The 16,924-nt window shown below is 31.9% G+C and overlaps 1 protein-coding gene across 1 annotated transcript in view; it reads left to right on the top strand.

Moving 5' to 3' along the window:
* The window catches only part of LOC105053370 (cycloartenol Synthase), a 96,578-nt gene that overhangs the window by 55,844 nt on the left and 23,810 nt on the right, over positions 1 to 16,924 (top strand). The window contains 3 exon segments of the mRNA XM_073244978.1: positions 16,352 to 16,474; positions 16,570 to 16,692; positions 16,768 to 16,866. Coding sequence (XP_073101079.1) covers positions 16,352 to 16,474; positions 16,570 to 16,692; positions 16,768 to 16,866 — 345 coding nt within the window.

Genomic DNA, 16,924 nt, shown 5'->3' with positions numbered 1-16,924 from the left:
TCATCTTGTCATATCATATTTGTTGAATTTGATTTACTTTATTGTTTAGGAGTCTATTTCTTAACATGACACTTGTCAAGTCTAAAATCCATGTGGATTTAATTTATATAGTTAATTCACAATCGTAAAAATAATATGTCATGCCTCAAACATAGTGCATAATAGATCTGCAAGGCAAACCAAACAAACATGCAAGGCTACTTGAACAATAAATCTAACTACATCATCATAATTTTAAATTACTAATAAGGTAATATTAATCCTCAAGAATTTAGATCTACTAAATGCTCCTAATAATCTAGCATGCTCTCCTGAAGTCCCACAGTCAATCATTGACTAAAATCTAAAAGCAATGAATGAGAAAAATAATGAGCTATACCAGCTTAGCAAGCAACATAACACTTTGGAGTGGGTTAGAGCACATCAACAAATAACAAATCAAACATAATTATATATCATTGATTGAGCAAAATCTCATTCTTATAAAATATCAGAGAATAATATTTATTTTTCTTTTCAAAAGCATACTTTTAACAACCTTATACTAGATCTAATATTTGACTACAACCACATACTCTATGTTATATGTCGGGCGAGAGATAACAAACAATAGATAATGGTACCCAAATTGAAATAACAGGAAGTATGGAAACACAAATTCACTAATGCTTTGAGGTGTGCTTAATACACTATCTCAAAAGAGATATTGCCCCAACTTTTCTGAACACAAATCTCTTTTGGGATATAACAAAGCAATCTAAACTCTTTCTGCAGAAGTTGTGAAAAGATCTCAAAAGATTCTGAAGAAGTATTACCTTTTATAGTGACTAACACTCACCAACCAAGAGAAATGACTATTCAACAGTTATGCCTTTTCATAATTCAGTTTGTACATAATTATCTAAAAATAAAATTCAAATCTACAATTATATTTTGAAAAATAAATTTCAAAAGTAAAAAAAAAATAAGTTTGAATTTTAAGACCCAAGATGCCGAAGTGCCCCGAGTGCCCAAGTGCCCATCTTTTGACTTGCATAAATATTTATTTATCTAGCCCCATGTGGCCCAAGCACTAGAGCCCACCCCTTGGTCCAATGGTTTATTTAATTCCAACTCTTGGCATTCCCAATTATAAAGCTTACAAATGTCTCATTTGTTCTCCATGTGGGATAATCCTTACAATTTACTCCAACAATCCCCCACTAAATTGTAAGGGTATCTTTTCACATGATAAATATCATGCATATAAGAAGGTGTCTTTCGATTAAACCTTCAATTAGTATAAGTATTTTAAGATCTTAATGAAGTTATTGGTATCCAAAGATTAAACCAATACTCCTATTTATTAAGATCGAAAATATTACACTCATAAAATTCATCAACTTCTTCAAAAAGTCTATAACTAGCTTTAGCACTTTTATGGCCATGTGCTTATCCATTATTCTTGAACATTTACAAGAGTAAAACCCGTAAACTCTTGTTGAAGCTGCACCACTTCTATGTTCATATAGGTGAAGTTTGACTTTTGTTCCTGTTATAGTAGACAAACTTATTTTAACTTCATTAAGATTTCTTAAATTCATCCTTCCTATCATAACAGTAAACACCACTTATTTGTTTGAAAAGAACTCACCAATTTGGTGCTTAAATAGACACAAAATGATGACTTGTTATTACCTATTAAACTTTGGAATTACTTTTGATAACTCAAAGTTGGGTTCCCATCATCGGTATCTATTTTCTTGGGTTAATGTTCAGTCCCATTCCATTAGCTATTATCCTCACTAAATCCCTTGGCAATGGTTTGGTTAGAGGATTAGCTAAATTCTTTATTGACCTCATGTATGTGATTGTTATCACATCACTCAGGATTGGTTTGCAAACATATTCATGTTTGAGGCTAATATATCTAGACTTACTATTATAAACTTCACTATAAGCATTAGACGTTGTTGCTTCACTGTCGCAGTACAAGATAATAGCTGGCATTGGTTGTGGCCGCAACTCTATATCCAATAATAAATTTCTCAGCCATTTTGCTTCCTTGCCTACTGCTACCAACGCAATAAACTCAGATTCCATTGTAGAGTGAGATATGCATGTTTGTTTCTTGGATGCTCAACTCACTGCATCTCCATCCAATATAATAATTCACTGTGAAGTGGATTTATTATCACTGACATTAGTTATCTAGCTTGCATCTGAGTATCCTTCTAAAATAGCTGAAAAATCTAAGTACACCAACTCAAAACTAATAATCTTTTTGAGATAGCCTAATACTCTTGTAACTATTTCCAATGATCAACACTAGGTTTACTAGTGTATCTTGATAATTTGCACATAGTGTAGGCTATATCAGGATGTGTGCAATACATTGCATACATCAAGCTATTAATAGCACTAGCATATTCCAACTGTGCTACTATTCTGCCCTCGGTTTGCATTAACTTCATGCTCGAATCATAAGGTGTATTCGCTTCTTTTATTTCAAAATGCTTAAACTTATTTATCACCTTATCTATGTAGTGAGACTGATTAAATGCATAACCCTTACTATGTCTCCTCACTTTAATTTCCAAAATAGTATCCACTTTATTTAAATCTTTCATTTTGAATACCGAAGTTAGATACTTTTTAGTCTCATGAATTCCTATCATGTTGGTACCGAATATCAAAATGTCATCCACATATAGACATATAATTACTCCATATTCTAAAGTAAAATTGGAATATATGCACTTATCAGCACTATTATGCTTAAACCCAAAAGATAAAATAGCAAAATCAAATTTTTAATACCATTATTTTGGTGCTTGTTTCAAACCATATGGAGACTTAACTAATTTGCACACTTCGATTTTATTTTCCAGAAGTACAAACCCATCAAGTTGTGGGTTGTTCCATGTAAACTTTCTCTTTTAAGTCTCCATTCAAAAAAGCTATTTTAACATTCATTTGGTGCATATGTAAATTATATATGGATGCTAGAGCAATAAGCACTCTAATGGATTTTTTTGCCACTGGTGCATATGTATCAAAATAGTCTACTCCTTTTTATGTAAAATCTTTTGCTACCAACCTAGTCTTAAATATTTGGATAGAACCATGGGTGTTATACTTCCTTCTAAACACCCATTTACACCCTATTGGCTTCGAACCAAGAGGTAAATCCACCAAACTCCAAGTGTTATTTGACATAATGGAGTCCATTTCGTCATTTACAACTTTCTTTCAGAATGCTGCATCTCTCGAGATCATTGCCTCACTAAAAGACTTTGGGTCATCATCAATGTTAAGCACAATAGAATATTGGTTTAAAACTTTAGTTCTATCTCCCTCAACAAGGAAAATAATAGACTGGAGTTTATAAAGTCTGCACCTAGAGGTTTTTCTTTTCTTTGCCTTTGACTCCTCCTTGGTTCGTTTGAACCTTCACTTTTTTTTCTTTTCTCACTAGTAGAAAAGTCAGGAGTCCATCCAATTATTTTATCAGAAACATATTCATGCATAACAAAATCTTGGGTAGGTTCATGCACAATAAAATCATTCACAAGTTTGTCCTCAAAAAATTCAACATGTATAGATTCAACAATAACTTTTGACTCTAAGTCTAAAAGTACTATATGCTTTTGAATTATGTGCATATCCTACAAACACACTTTTAATTCCTCTTGGTCCTAATTTTATCTTTTGAGGGCCAGGTACTTTGTAAAAAGCTAAACACCCCCACACTTTGAAATAAGATAAATTAGATTTTCTCCCATTCCATCTTTCATAAGGAGAAACTAAGAATTGTATGTAACATGCAGTAAACAATGCTTTTCTCACAAGTAAAAAAATAATTTAGCTCTCAAAATCATTGTATTAATCATATCAACTAAAGTTCTATTTTTTTTTTCTGCCAAACCATTTTGTTGAGAAGTGAAAGGAGTGGATTTTTGACGTATAATACTATTTTCTTCACAATAAAGATCAAAATCTTTTTGAAAATATTCTCCTCCTCTATCACTATGAAGAATTTTATTTTATTTTTTTTTTTGATTTTCAACTATAGATTTATATTTCTTAAACTTTTCAAATGCTTTATGCTTAATCTGCAACAAAAATATATGAGTATAACAAGAATAATCATCTATGAAAGTAATAAAATATCTTTTTTCTCCTCTAATTAACAAGCCATTTAATTCACAAATATCAAAATGAATTAACTCTAATAGATTTGTATTTCGTTCAGCCTTTGGAAAAGGTTTCTTAGTCATTTTGGCTTGAACACAAATTTGGCATTTATAATGATTTTCAAATTTGCAAGAAATATAGTCATGCTTAGACATAACTTTCAAAGATCTAAAATTTATGTGTCCTAGTCTAGCATGCCATAATGATGATGAATCAACAATGTAAACAAAATATAAATTTATTTCATTAATGCTAAGCTTGAACAATCCATCACGAAGATAACCCTTCCCTACAAACATCCCCTTTTGGACACAATAACTTTGTCTGACTCTAGAACAATCTTAAATCTTTTCTTACAAAGCAAGTTTGCAGACATAAGGTTCTTTCTAATGTCTGATACATGAAATATATTCACTAAGGTTAATTTCTAGTCAGAAGTAAAGTTCAATTCCACATATCCTTTTCCAAGCACTTTGGTAGAGTTTTGTTTCCCATCAGAACCTCTTTGGTTCTTTCAACTTTTGATATGCCTTGAACTTCTCTTTATTATTGCACACATGTATTGTGGCGCCAGAATCAAGGAACCAATCAACAGATTTATTAGAGGTTGCCATATTAAGTTCTGTGTCCATTCCAATTTTCATTTTAGTCATCATGGCTACAAGTTCCTTGCTTTCTCCCTCGATTAGATTTGCCTTAGCATTTTCAGATCCTTCCTTCAACTTTAAAGCAGCATTTCTATACCTGCATTCACGAATATAGTGCCCTTTCTTCCCGCAATGGAAGCAAAGCCTATTCTTCCTCAAGAGCTTTTGCTTCTTGAAAGATTTTGCATTTTTTTGAACCTTCAGATTATTCTGAGTTTTTCCAGAACTTTCTTCACTCACAAAATTCACATTAGTGTTCATAATAAGTGCATCACATGCATGACTTTCAGCCTCTATTTGCAGATGAGTCTGAAATTGATCAATAGTAATGCTTTCTGCAGAATGCAATACTTTCTTTCTATATTCATTCCAAGATGGAGGTAACTTCGAAAGTATGGGCCCCACTTGGAGAGAATCAGGAACTTTGATCTCCAAATCACTCATCTTAGAGATCAAAATTTGAAGTTCATGGACTTGATCCATAAGAGGAGTCTGATCATTCATCTTAAACTCAAAATTGATAATTTAAAGCAAGGAATTTGTCCATACCTTTCTTCTCATTTTCGTATTTCGTCACCAAGGCCTTCCATATCTCCTTTGGTGTTTGCAGATTGGAGTACAAATCATATAAATGATCTGTGAGTGAATTCAGAATATGTCCTCGACACATCAATTCATCTTCTTGTCTCTTCTTCCTTTTTGCCTTAATAGTTTCTGTTTCATTTGGTGTTGGATCGGGTATGCATTGAAGATCAGGATCAAGAACATGATGAACTTTCAGGGTTGCAAGCAGAAACACCATTCTGTCCTTCCATCGAGTGTAGTTGGAACCATCAAAATGATTCAACTTGATCATGTCTTATCGGACAGAAACCTTTAAACTAGAATCTATTGCATCCATAGTAGTATCTCTTTTGAATTGAAATAACAGGAAGTATGGAAACACAAATTCACTAATACTTTGAGGTGTGTTTAATACACTTTCTCAAAAGAGATATTGCCCCCATTTTTTTGAACACAAGTCTCTTTTGGAATACAACAAAGCAATCTAAACTCTCTCTATAGAAGTTGTGAAAAGATCTCAAAAGATTCTGAAGAAGTATGATCTTTTATAGTGACTAACTGTCACCAACCAAGAGACATGACTATTCAACAGTTGTGTCTTTTCATAATTCGGTTTGTACATATTTGTCTGAAAATAAAATTCAAATCTATAATTATATTTTGAAAAATATATTTTAAAAGTAAAAAAATAAATCTAAATTTCAAGACCCAAGATGCCCAAGTGCCCCGAGTGCCCATCTTTTGACTACTATAAATATTTATTTATCTAGCCCCATGTGGCCCAAGTACTAGAGCCCACTCCTTGATCCAATGGTTTATTTAATTCTAACTCTTGGCATTTCCAGTTATAAAGCTTACAAATATCTCATTTCTTCTCCATGTGGGATAATCCTTACAATTTACTCCAACACAAATATCACTATTCTAATCATTTATGGTGCCATATCAAAATTAGTTTCTTAGATTATAAGTTGGTAAGCTCAATATATAATCCTGAGGCTAGAACAAATTATAGTGTGTGTGTGTCTATATATATATTCAGAAGATATCCAGTCAAGTTTTTACACTATTTTCAAGATAAAATATAACATGCTTAACCAATTAAATAAATAGATGCAAAAATCATTAAAACTAATTTAAAAACACCTTAAGAAGTGTTAAGTCACTTTTGTACTTATAGGTGTCAAAAATTAGATAATCAAATTAGGTCATATGGATGTTGCAAGACTTAACAATTTAAAACCACACATAAAATAATAGCATAATATATAAAATTTCTAAAATTTTCAAAGATCTTAATTTTTAAATTATTATTGTGATGGCAAGGGGAAGCGGATCACTAACCTTGCCCTACTTCTACAGTAGGGTGGGGGAGAGAGAGATAAACACCTACAACTAAACACACCTATGCACCCACAGAGAGAAAATTGAAAAGAAAAGGAATAGAAATGGAGAGAAAAAGGACAAGAGAGTGCAAGAGAGAATGAGAGAGAGTGTGTGTGAGAGGGAATGAGAGGGAGAGGAAGGAAGGGAAAGTGAGAAAGGGCATGGAAGTGAGAGCATGAGTGGGAGAGTGGGATATAAGAACACAGAGAGTGAGTGAGAGAGAGAGAGAGAGAGTGGGATTAGGAGAACTCCTGGGCGTGCACGTAAAAGGACATGCATGGTAAAGGATGAGCATTTCCCTCTCTCTCAGTATCACATGTGGTAGTGAATGCATTCCGCCTCTTTCATTTTTCCACTCGCTATTTAGGGCATGTTCTTTTATGGATAAACATCATAAAAAAATTGATCAATTTTTTTATTAACCAACTTATTCATGTTCTCCTGTTTTTCAAGATGGATAAGTTATTTTTTCATGGATAGTATTTATCTATGAAATGGAGATAAATCTTACCCCTCTATGAGATGGCTAAATTATTTTTTCATCAATTAGAAAAGTAATATTTTTAATTCATTCCTAATATACCCTTAATCTTATATATTATATTATATTATATTATCATATACTATATTATATTTTAATATACGATAAAATATTATATTATAATGTTATAATAAATTATTATAATATTATATTATAATAATATAAAATATAATAAAATATAATAATATATATTTTATTATAGTAATATAAGATATTAAAATAATATAATATATTATTATATATTAATATACTCTAATAAGTTTTTGCTACGGTGCTCCAAAGCCTATTTTAGTCATGTCATTATAAGTTTTTTTCTAACCGTCCATTTTAAGATGGATAGTAGTGATCTATTTATCAGCAACTAGCCTTATGCATGGCTGGGGTGGTAAATAACTTAAAGTTCAAGTGCAATCCAGAAGTAAAAAAAAAATTAGTAAGTCCCACCCCATATCCCTTCTTCCTTTCAATAAAGCACCATCCCTTCTCGTCAGAGGTTGGTGTGTCGTGGTGAGGAGATGAGCGGTGGCCCCGAGCGGTAGAGGAGGAGAAATGGGGGTACAGAGGTGGCTTCTAGAAGACGAGCGGTGGAGGAAGATGAGGAGAAAAAGGATGGCAGGCCCGAATGACATAAAAGGAGGAAGGGGGCAGGGAAGCGATCGACAGCGATGGAGAGACGAGCAACAGGCTTAATCGAAGGAGAGGCTAGTGGTTGCGGCAAGGAGGAGGAAAGGAGGTGGCTGCGATGGCTTGCCTGAGTAGCAAAGAGGTGCATGGAGAAGGAGGAAAGGGGGCAGCTGTGGTGGTGGGCCCAAGTGATGGAGAGATGGGCGGCATGCAGCAATGGGGTCGAGCTCCAGAGAGGTGGATGGAGGAGTCGGCATGCAGTGGTGGGGAGACGAGTAGTGGGGAGGCCAGTGATGAGGAGCCAAGCAGTGGGATGGCCTCGGAGAAGCTGTGGGTGATGCTGCAGGGTGGGGGGCAGGTGGCGATGGGAGGCAGACAGAGGAGGAGGATGGGGGGCGGGGATGGGAGGGAGGCGGCAGTCAGAAGAAACGAAAAAGAAGAAGCAGAACAATTAAAAATAATAAAATATTATTTTTAAAAAAATAAAATATAAAAATAATAATTGTATAATGTCTTAAATGCCCTTGATAGTAAAATAATATTATGGAGCACTATAGCAAAATCCTACTCCAATATATTATAATATAATAATATTATATTATACTATATTATATTATTATATATAATAATATTTATAATACCATAATAATATAATAATATAAGATATTTTAAATATAATAATATATACTAATATAATATATTATATTATATTATTATATATAATAATTTTATATAATATATAATTTTATTATATTTTATTAATATAAGATATTAATATAATATAATATTTTTAATATATTATAATAATATAATAATAATATAAAATCATAAAATCATAAAATAATATAATAATATAATATAATATACTATAATATATTATAATAATAATTTATCATAATATAATAAGATAATATATTAGAATATTAATGTGTTTATATTATAACATAATAATATTATATTATATTATATTATGTTATGTTATATTCTTATATATAATAATATTTATATAATACGATAACAATATAATAATATAAGATGTTTTATATGTAATAATATATACTAATATAATATAATATATTATACTATATTATTATATATAATAATTTTATATAATATATATTATATTATATTAATATAAGATATTAATATAATATAATATTTTTAATATATTATAATAATAATATAATAATAAATAATAATAATATAATATATTTATATATTATAATATAATAATCTATCAAGATAGTATAATATAATAATATAATATATTATATTATACTATTATATTTAATAATATTTATATAATAAAGAGTATTATAAAAAATATAAATAGATCTTAGCAATTTATCCAGAAAACTAGTAATGCAAAAGAATATGGGTAATAAATTTTTGAGCCATTTTTTAATATATAAAATAATATGGATAAATTATTTTTCTGTCTAAATATTATCTAAAAAATATTTACTCAGAAAAATATTGATTTTTAGATAAATTTTTTATCTACAAAAGAATAGGCCCTTAAGGCGATGTTGCGTGAGAATAGGGCATGGGCAATGATCTTAGGCAGGTATCATATAATAATAGGTTCTGTAGAGATTCCAAGTACGAGGCACTAATGGTTTCCATAGTTTTTAATTATAGAGGCACAATAAGTGCCCAGTCCTATAGTAAACCTGCGGCATTTCCTCAAAGTTATTTGATCACAGAGAGTTGGAATTTGAAATCAAAATAGAAATATGTAATTCTCGTTCCAATCAATTGATTGGAAGGAGTTTCATTTTGATTTTAATTTTGGAATGGAATGAAAATAATTTCATCTATCTAAAATTCAATTTCTACTCTCTTCCAAAGGTTTAAATTTTTATTCTAATTTCAATTTCAATTCTAGTTATAATTATAAATTTTGATTCCAAACTATTTTGATTCTCATTCTGATTCTAATTTCGATCGTGAACTAAACATCTCTTCAATTTATTGCTAGGATTCGTCAATTAGGCTATACATTTCCAAGCTAAGTAGGCCCCATGTCAATCTAGGATAATCATCATATCAGTCAAATCATATCAATCAACTAAGCCCCCATGTCAGCACACTAGCCTCCTAAACAATCAACAAGAGCTGAATGCAAGAAATCATGCATATGCTCAAACACTCGGATTCAAATTGCAACGGACTATTAAATGAAGGTGGCCATTTCTTTAGGATCTAGAAGACCTCAACTGTAATGTCAATGACTGTAGAACTAACAACTAGGCCTGATAGTATTACTTGGACCCCTCAATTTTAAGATTTTAATAGTAGTGTCAAAGTTCTAAACATTTGGAGAAGACATGACATGGCATTGCACTTACAGAAATGTAAAAAGAGGAAACATAAGGGGAAGTGGCCTATAGGACTGTCAAACAAGCAAGCTATTCATGATCAGCTAATGTTCAGCTGAAAATTTGGCTCAATTTTGGCTAGCTTGGCTAGCAAGTGAGCATAACCAGAGCTAATGGCTCACTCATGCTTGGCTCGATTTATATAAATAATTTGTATGTTAAATTGTTTCTGTTATTTTTATCTATATAAAAACAATTTTATATTTATTTTTATAGATGAAAGATTTTATTAATAGTAAAATATATTTAGATTATAAGATTATAATATAATTGAGAAAATTAGTCCAAACTATATAAATTAAAACTTTTACTAGACCGCTTTAATGAGTTGTTTGTAAAACTAGTGAAGTTGAACTCAAAAATATGTGAGTTAGCTTGAGCTCGACTTGATTATATAATGATCCATGTTTGAGAGCTAGGCCCCTCTCTTCTCTTTGGCCCTTTTACACCTATATTGGCTTGTTTATATTAGTTATAAGTGTTGCAATTAGTTCAGTATTTTGGAAGTCTTATATAAAACGATATTTTCTCAAAAAGTGTGAAAGATATTTTAATGCAAGTCATGCTATTTAAGCTCTTAACTACTTCCAATGTGAAACATTAGAAGCTTGAAGTGCCACAAACTTATAGTGCAGTGCCACACATTTTCATTTTCTCTATAACCTAATATTTGATGGAAGTTGAAAATTTTTGGTCCATCATTTAATAGAATGTCTAGCAAAATCTATACTTTTTGAAAAAAATTGAGGTGCAGGAATGGATCTAGATTCTAGTTTTTCTTAGAATTCAGGGTTGAAAGGTTATAAAAGAAGTCTCCAGACGGTTTTGCCACTTGAGCAGTCCTTTTAGTAAACTAAAACTTTGTCACGCTCCAAACCCAGCATCAGGGTTGATCAATGATATGGCTGCATAAATCCTAAAGCGAAGTCCTAAAGATCATGAAAGGCCTATAAGATCACTTCGTTGCTCAAACTTCAAATCAAACCTATCCGAAACTGTGTCATATAATTTTGAAAAAGAAAAAAAGAGTTGTGAGCTTAATAGTCCATTGAAAATCTCCTGCACTCACACTAGTATGAAAATAAAATATTTTTTAATAAATATATATAAATGATAAAAAAATAATAAGATTCATACATTATCAATTTAATAGTTCAATAATATCATCAGGTACAATTTTATTAAATATGTTACATATTATAATTAACAATTCTATTCAATAGTAATTCAATTAGATTACTTATCATTAACTAATTAACACAGTTCTGATCCAGATAATATTATTATTCTAGTACTGGACTAGATCTGTCTACGCTCCAGCTCATGGCAGGCTAAACACATACCATATTTCTGTCTGTGACCGACAACCGCATCTCAGCCTGTGGCTGACATCATAATACTATATTTTACACATGCCGGCTAGTCCAGATATCCTTCAATTAAACTCGGTTCATCATTTTGATTTAATTTTGACATTGGACAAGTCACAACCATGCTTCAACCTATGACAAGTCAAAACATCTCAGCCCATGGTTGATCGCCATATTTCAAACATGGCCAACTAGTCCACGTGCTCCCCTTTCCTATGCTTATAGTTATGCAAATTTATGTTTGTCTTTTCAACATTAGACTAATTACAAGAATACTCTAACCCATGGTAGGCCAAACACAATGCTGCATCCTAGCTCAAAGTTGATCCAGTATATACACCATATTTCTTTTATGGTTAATCAGTCTAAACATCGTCCATACCCTATCCATATTATTAAAGTCATAATCTAATTTTTGGTATTAGGTTAGTCATAGTCATGCTCCAACCCATGGCAGAATAAAAATAATACCGCATCTCAATTCAAGGCTGACCTGGCATATACACCACATTTCTTGCATAACCGACTAATGTAGATGCCATCCATATCCTATCAATTATATTAAATCATATTTTTCTTACTCAGTAATTATTAAGCACCAATTAATCATAATTCAAGCAACATCAATTCAATAATATATAATACACTTACCGATATAGATATAGAATATACATCAATCATATAGATTTAATTTTTCATAAATATATAGATAATTATGTTGAAGAACTCTTACCTCTATCGGTGATTGACTCAAATATAGTAATTGATGGACTTCTTAATCTATGAACTCGACAACAAGATATTTCGCTCAACATCTTGTGCAGACAGTCGCACTTCTATATGATCAAGCTCAAATATAAAAATCATATGCAATTAAGGATAGAAAATTTTATAGAAAATATTCGAATATTATAGATCAGGGATACCTCCCAAGGTCGATTGGTTAATCTAAGTATACCTAGACATCTAGACCCTCTACTGATTATAGGATTTTTAGAGAGAAAAATCCATGAAAAGAGACAAAACTATGAGGAAAAAAACTTGTAGAGAGAGAAAGTGAAGGAAAGATAGAGAGAGGAGAGAGAAAAGAGAGAAAAACTTTCTTCTTTTTTTAATTTTTTTTATAAATTCATCAACCTAGCTAGAGAGAGAAGAGAGGCAGCCCTCTCGTTCTCTTCTTCTGCTTCTTAAAATAGGGCATCCAAATCCCCTCCACTCCCTTCTTCATCCGACCATGGCCGAGGAGCTTTGGCTGGCGACTGATGGCAACACTCGACACTGATCGGGAGATGACCCCAGTAGCGGCCATAGTCACCAGTGGTTAGCAAAACAAGAAAAAAGAGCTCAGAATAAAGAAGGTCCTGTTCTTGCCAAAAATCGATGATTCGCCAGCGCCAACCAGCAATAATAACCCTGAAAAGAAGAGCAATAAAACATTAAATATCTTATTTAGATTCGGCGAGGCTGAACAAGGGGAAACCAGCGATCTCTCCAGTGGCAATCAGGCCTTCAACGGCGACCAAGAGACCCAGAGGTGTGGATGGAAGAGAAGTAGGGTTAATTATCATGCTCCGAAGAGGAAATTGATGGCAACTCATCATCAAGAGGTCTCAGTAGAAAATCAAGAAAAATACTAGGATTTCATTGACGGTGATTAATGATAAGGGCAACCTGTTAAGAGAGAGAGGCAAAGAGATTTATAGCTGGAGTTTAGAGCTCCAGTGAGCTCTAATCTCCCATTCTTGATCGGACTTGGAGAGAAGGAAGACAAACTCTATCAAGAGTCATCTTCTGCCTCACATGTCCAACACGTGAGGTTCAAAACCCCTCCTTTTTGGGCACGTGAGATTCAAAACCCTTTTTTTTTTTTTTGCTTCTTTTGTTTGCTTTCAAATTCATGCAGGAAAATAAAAGAGGACCGGGTTCTTACAAACTTCAATGCCACATGCCAATCTTTTGGTTGGATAGTACAAACTAACAAAGTTTGGGCGGAGCTTGCCGCATTGCTTGAAAAGTTTGCTTTTAATAATAGAGATTTTGAGGTTAGGTTTATTTAAGCCCTTCCACATTATGTCACACTACTCTAAATGACTTCTATCAATATTATATTTGACCAATTTTAAAAGGACATTTATTGATCTCAAGTCAAATCTCTATATATATTAAACTGATATGACAGAAAATATCTCTGTCAAACTTCATAGAGAGCCTAAAAAATAAAAGAGACTCTATCATTCCTTCAACTTGAACCTCCGTCTCTATGTAGTTGGATATGATGTTGGAACTGGTTTAAGTTAGGGCAAAGCAACACAGCACAACCAACAAAGTGTCCAAGCTTAACTCAATTCAGTCCATTAATCAAGTTATAGCCCAATACCGATCAAAAATTTCAAACCCAAGACAAATTTGATCCAATCAGATTAAGTTGGTTGGGTTATGCTAATAACTAGACTATAACTCAACCGTAGTTCCAAGTTTTAACTAAATCCAAGTTAGATATCTATTGAGTGCATGACTAAGTTGGAATGCAGCCCTATTCTAATATTTGAAACACACATGCAAACTTGGTCAAGTTGGGTTAGGTCGGTCGAGTTATTTTGATTAACTAAACTAAAATCTAGTTCCAATTCAAAATTTTAGACTCAAAACACCACCGATTAGCTTATATATAATAGATTGATTAAGTTATATCTCACATAGGAGCATTTGGTTTTTTTAATTATTTTATTTATGTTTTATTTTTTGTTTAAAATTATTATATATATATATATATATATATATATATATATATATATATATATATATATATATATATATATATATATGCTGATTGATTGCCTTGTTAGTGGATATTTCTGAATAATTATAAGTATAATGCTATATTTATTGACATTTTTACTTTTATCATTTCTTTACTTGTAGTCTAATTTATTCAAAATTGTTGTATACTTTTCAAAATTTATCTAACAACTAAAATAATTAACATTTTTCATTAGAGTTGGAATATACGCCTTATGTTAACTCATAATTAAGAATGAAGTTGATGATTTAAAGTCATGGATACATCGTCCCAATTGAAAACCCAAATCATCAAACATGATCTATAGATATTTTAAGGATCTTCTAAAACATTATTAGTCTTTATATATTTTGAGTAGATTTAAATTCACTAGATTTTGTTGATGTCATGGTAAAATAATATATAATGCTACTAACACCATCTAAATTTGTATATATCCACCTGATGATTATATCTAAAACCACCAAAGTAAATTATGAATTTTGGTTTCTAGGCTTTTTTTTTAAGAGGAAAGTATCTATGTGTTTTTTAAAGCGTAGATCATGTTCATACTTTTTATCTTAAATTTGGATAATCCATATTTGATTTTGAATTTTTAACTTCTTTTGCCAGATGTTGAAGTGTGTGGTCTAACTCTTTTATTACAACATATATTTCCGTAACTTTTGTTGCTAATATCTTTTATATGTGAATAGCTAAAATCTATATCTTTATTTTTGTTTGAACTCAGTTTTGGATAAATTTATTCTAGAATTTTTCTTTTTAGTGTAGGCTAGCTGGTTGATATTATAAATTGTATTGGTTGATCGAGTTTTCTACATCAAATTTCTCCAAAAACAGCACAAGAATAATAACTTTCATTATTCAATGGAAAGTGAAGAAAATAATATTATGATTTTGCTGTTATTATTTGTTATCATGACATTATTATAATAGTAATTATCTTAATATATAAATTATGGTTGTTATTATCATTATAATGGTTGGTCATCATTTTAATATATAGGGTAAGTTGACAGGATAATGAGATTTTTAAATCCGTGATCTACATTATAATACTTTCACTTGAGACAGGGTGTGAGACAAGCCCCAATTCATGGTATTCTCTCTCTATATTGATGTCTGTGAATATATTATATATATCATCATAACAGTGCTGCGCTGTTTCCCATATGAAGCCATAAATGACAATGGCGGCGAAAATTCCGCAAGTCATCTCTTGGCAAAGCTGGTAAAATCTGCACTTCAAGCGTGCTAGAAAAAAATTCGGGGATGGATGCTTGGACAGCATGAAAGCTTGCTTCGCTTAAATTCGTAACTACAGCTTGGCTTGAGTTAGATTTCAACAATCTGGGCCAAAATCTTGATCAGTATTCCTTGTTTGCTCAAAGTCAGTTGTAATTGTGGGGCTCACTCTTGGTTTTCCATCATTCAAGGTTCTCTGGAGCAAGTTAAAAGTCAATTGTTGCTGTCTCCAGCGTAGAATTCCTTAATCTATTTTCCTACATAACTTAGTCCTTTGGATTCATTTTGAATGTTAAACCTTTCATTGTCAATGCCGAGGAACAATAATCCCACATCTGAATAGGTTAAGAATTTTTATAGTGCTTGTGTACTTGGGTTAAATATTCTATTTTTTTAGATAGGATTTTAATATGGTATGGGAGCCTCTTCTTATCTACTGAAATCTCCTTCATCCTGCTTAATAATCCATGTATCGTTACTTGTTATCTTAACACCAACATATATATGCATTAAATTTGAATAACTCATAGCTTCATACAAAGATTCTGATTGATGTTGCTTTGAAAAGTATCATTCGTTACAAATAATCAATTCACAAATCATAGAATGAACTGCAGGCAGTGAAGGGCAGCCAATTATGGGACACAGCTTTCACCGTTCAAGCAATCATTTCCACTGGCCTTTTTGAAGAATTTGGCCCTACTCTTAAGAAAGCGCATGAATTTATAAAAAACTCACAGGTCTACCCTCTGTTTATATATTAGTTCTTGTTGTGATATGTTGGTTACACCCTGCCACCTTGTCGTACCTGACCTATTTCTAACGTCTTTTAAAGATTCTGGAGGACTGTCCCGGTGATCTCAATTCATGGTACCGGGATAAATCAAAAGGCTCATGGCCCTTCTCAATGGGGGATCAAGGATGGATGGTTTCAGATACCACAGCAGAAGCATTACTGGTAGCAAACTTAGTGCCCTCATTTATTATTCGCTGATCGATTGAGATAATGATAATATTCTTCTGTCTTCTACAGGCTCTACTCTTACTGTCACAAATATCTCCAGAACTTGTTGGTGATCCAATGGATGTAAGACGACTTTATGATGCTGTGGATATCCTCCTTTACCTACAGGTAACTCGACCCTGGGCTCTAGAACACTAACAAATTTTAATGGTTCTCCTTCAAATGC

Source organism: Elaeis guineensis, chromosome 10 (genome assembly GCF_000442705.2).
Source record: "Elaeis guineensis isolate ETL-2024a chromosome 10, EG11, whole genome shotgun sequence".
NCBI lineage: Eukaryota > Viridiplantae > Streptophyta > Magnoliopsida > Arecales > Arecaceae > Elaeis > Elaeis guineensis.
The sequence above is the reverse complement of the archived record's forward strand: the minus strand, read 5'-3'. Positions and strand labels throughout refer to the sequence as shown.